The sequence below is a fragment of the Limulus polyphemus genome, unplaced genomic scaffold, assembly GCF_000517525.1.
Source record: "Limulus polyphemus unplaced genomic scaffold, Limulus_polyphemus-2.1.2 Scaffold8649, whole genome shotgun sequence".
Lineage (NCBI taxonomy): Eukaryota > Metazoa > Arthropoda > Merostomata > Xiphosura > Limulidae > Limulus > Limulus polyphemus.
This window is the reverse complement of record NW_013674259.1, coordinates 8915-12514: the sequence shown is the minus strand read 5'-3', so window position 1 is coordinate 12514 and position 3600 is coordinate 8915. Positions and strand designations below refer to the sequence as shown.

The 3600-nt window shown below is 33.3% G+C and overlaps 1 protein-coding gene across 1 annotated transcript in view; it reads left to right on the top strand.

Annotated features, from left to right (window-relative positions):
• The window catches only part of LOC106475482 (protein vav-like), a gene marked incomplete at both ends in the record, with an annotated part of 27814 nt that overhangs the window by 15569 nt on the left and 8645 nt on the right, over positions 1-3600 (top strand). Inside the window, one exon of the mRNA XM_022379575.1 lies at positions 2155-2325. Within this exon, the coding sequence (XP_022235283.1) occupies positions 2155-2325 (171 nt within the window). The remainder of the gene's footprint in view (positions 1-2154; positions 2326-3600) is intronic.

Here is a 3600-nt window from a genome sequence, read left to right as displayed (position 1 = left end):
ACTTCTAACCAACAATAGTTTCACAGTACTTCTACCCAACAATACAGTATTCACAATACTCCTAACCAACAATACAGTATTCATAATACTTCTAACCAACAATACAGTTTCACAATAACTTCGTCCAATAATACGGTTTTCACAATACTTCTAACCAACAATACAGTTTCACAATAATTTCGTCCAATAATACGGTTTTCACAATACTTCTAGCCAACAATACAGTTTCACAATACTTCTAGCTAACAATACAGTTTCACAATACTTCTAGCCAACAATACAGTTTCACAATACTTCTAGCCAACAATACTGTATTCACAATACCTTCGTCCAACAATATGGTTTTCACAAAACTTCTAGCCAATAATACAGTTTCACAATACCTCCGCCCAACGATACAGTTTTTACAATACTTCCGCCGAACAATACAATTTTTACAATACTTCAATCCAACAATACAGTTTCACAATACTTCTAAACAACAATACAGTTTCACAATGCTTCTAAACAACAATACAATTTTTACAATACTTCAATCCAACAACATGGTTTTTCCCGCAGTGCTTCCGCCCAATAATACACTTTTCTGTTGAATATTCATGTTCCCGTTAACAGTTTATCATTTTCCACATTTGTGAGCTGAACACATTTCTACCGTGATCTTTCTTTATTCAACATCCTTCTTAACTGTGTAGTCAAACAGAAGAGGGCCGGGAGTGGCTACAGTGGTTAACGTGCACGTATTGTTAATGACATTATTCATGATTCGAGTCTCGTTTTGCTATTACTAACAGTCAATTCCGATATTTCGGCAGGTAAGATCATTTGAGACGTTAGTAATGATTTTTATTTATTCATATATGAACTAAGACCATTTTAAAGTCAGTTACCTCAATCTAAAGAGTTGATAGACAAAACAGAAAGCTTATATCTTAACTTTTTATGATTTGATTTTATACACAGAAAGAATGTTAAACGCACTTTATTATCTTGTAGATGACAGAAAATAACCTTCTTATTAGATGCAATACGTTACTTGTTTCCGTTTGGAAAACATTGGTTAACATATACTTCCTTCTACTCTTGAACCGTTAACCACTTGAAGAGATCACCTTTACTTTATCAACTTCTTGAACCGTTAACCACCTGAATAGATCACCTTTAGTTTATCAACTTCCTAAACCGTTAACCACTTGAAGAGATCATATTTAATTTATCAACCTTAACGGTTTATGAAGTTGATAAACTAAAGGTGATCTCTTCAGGTGGTTAACGGTTCAAGAAGTTGATAAAGTAAAGGTGATCTCTTCAAGTGGTTAGCGGTTTAAAAGGTTGATAAATTAAATATGATCTCTTCAAGTGGTTAGCGGTTTAGGAAGTTAACCGCTTGGAGAGATCATTTTTAGTTTATCAACCTCCTAAACCGTTAACCACTTGGAGAGATCACCTTTAGTTTATCAACCTCCTAAACCGTTAACCACTTGAAGAGATCACCTTTAGTTTATCAACCTCCTAAATCGTTAACCACTTGGAGAGATCATCTTTAGTTTATCAACCTTCTAAACCGTTAACCACTTGAAGAGATCATCTTTAGTTTATCAACCTCCTAAACCGTTAACCACTTGGAGAGATCACCTTTAGTTTATCAACCTCCTAAACCGTTAACCACTTGGAGAGATCATCTTTAGTTTATCAACCTCCTAAACCGTTAACCACTTGTAGAGATCATATTTAATTTATCAACCTTTTAAACCGCTAACCACTTGAAGAGATCACCTTTATTTTATAACCCTTAATTAGTTAGTCTTCAGTTTATGGATTTTTTTCTAAATAGCTATCCTTTAACTTATAACCTATTTAAGAGTTATCTTTTAATTCATGAACCTATTAAGTAGTTAACCTTCAGTTTATGATCTTCTTCAATAGCAAACCTTTGGTTTAGAACAACATTTCAAGGGTTAGCTTTTAGTTCACGAACTTCTGGAACCCTCAACCTCTAATAGTGATCAACCTCTTTAACCTATAACTCAAAAATAATGTAAATGCTTTATTAATTTTTGCAGAATAAAAAGTATGTGTATAAAAAAATTGTATTTTAAAACAGAAAATATATGGTCGGCAATCTTAAACTAACTGTATTTTTGTCTTTTATAGGCCAGAGAGCAGGCTGACCATTACGAGAATATCTGCAGTACAAGCCGAGCGGTCAACAGTGAAGCTGATTTGGCAAACTTCATCAGGACACTCAGTCCAGATAAAGCCCCTCCTCCAGTTACTCACCACCCATTTACTCTACCCATTTCAGAGAATGAGTCTTTCCAAATGGTATGTTTTAGTGGGAGAGCGACCAGTTTAAAGTTTTAAAATACAGGGGGTGGTGCATGTGGGATGTGATTCTTAAATTGATAAATTGAGAATAAGGAAGTAAAGAGTTTTTTTAGTAATGGAAAAATAACTAAACATAAATAGAAGAAAGCTATATTACGTAAGAACTCTATTATATAAAATTATTTCATCTACTCTAGAACGAAGTTCTTCCTGAACTGTTTATTTATGTAGCTTGAAGAACGGAATGTGTTTAGCACTTCGCATTCGCGAATGTCTATCTCTGTCTTTAAAATGTATCTAGTCCATGTTACTGTATTTCGTTGTTGTATCGGAAGTACTTAGGGTTACTTTCTGTATTTAAATCACTTTTCTGGGTTGTTTTTCTTGGGTTTATTTTTCAAGAACCATCGTAATGTTTAAGGATTTTACTGAACTTTTGATCCTCAAGAACATTGCAGTGCACTTACACCAGCTAAGCCCGACATAACTTACTCGGATTATTCTGAGGAAAACATTTAAGAATGTCTTTAAAAGCTGAGATAGTTTTTGATGTTCGTTTCGAAATGTAAAATAGCGAACGACGGAAGATATTTCTCAAAGCGTTGCTATGGTAACGGGGTGGACAAAATGTTCATAAAAAATTTGTTTAAGATATAATCCGAAGAAGAGAAGGCGATAAAACATAGTAACAAAGATAGTGGCCTGTAGTTTGTCACCATTAATCAAATTGCTTTGAAAAAACTTTGGCTTAATTGTATATTCCAATAATCTTTCAAGTATATTCCCATAGCTCTTACTGCAATACGTTAACAGTCGTTGTTCTACATGTCTCAAATCTCTAACTGTTATACTCTAATATATTAACAGTCCAACAATGCTGTGATAATCGTTGTTCTACTAATCATGTTCTTTTGTTTTCAACCAGACTCTATGTAAGGATATTATATATAACAACAGACAAAATTAAAATATTGACAATGGTTTGATTTCAACCAGAGTCAATGTACGGATATTATCTACAGCAATGGACAAAATTAAAATACTGATCATGGTTTGATTTCAACCAGAGTCAATGTACGGATATTATCTTCAACAATGGACAAAATTAAAATATTGATCATAGTTTGATTTCAACCAGAGTCAATGTATGGATATTATCTACAGCAATGGACAAAATTAGAATATTGACAATGGTTTGATTTCAACCAGAGTCAATGTACGGATATTATCTACAGCAATGGACAAAATTAAAATACTGATCATGGTTTGATT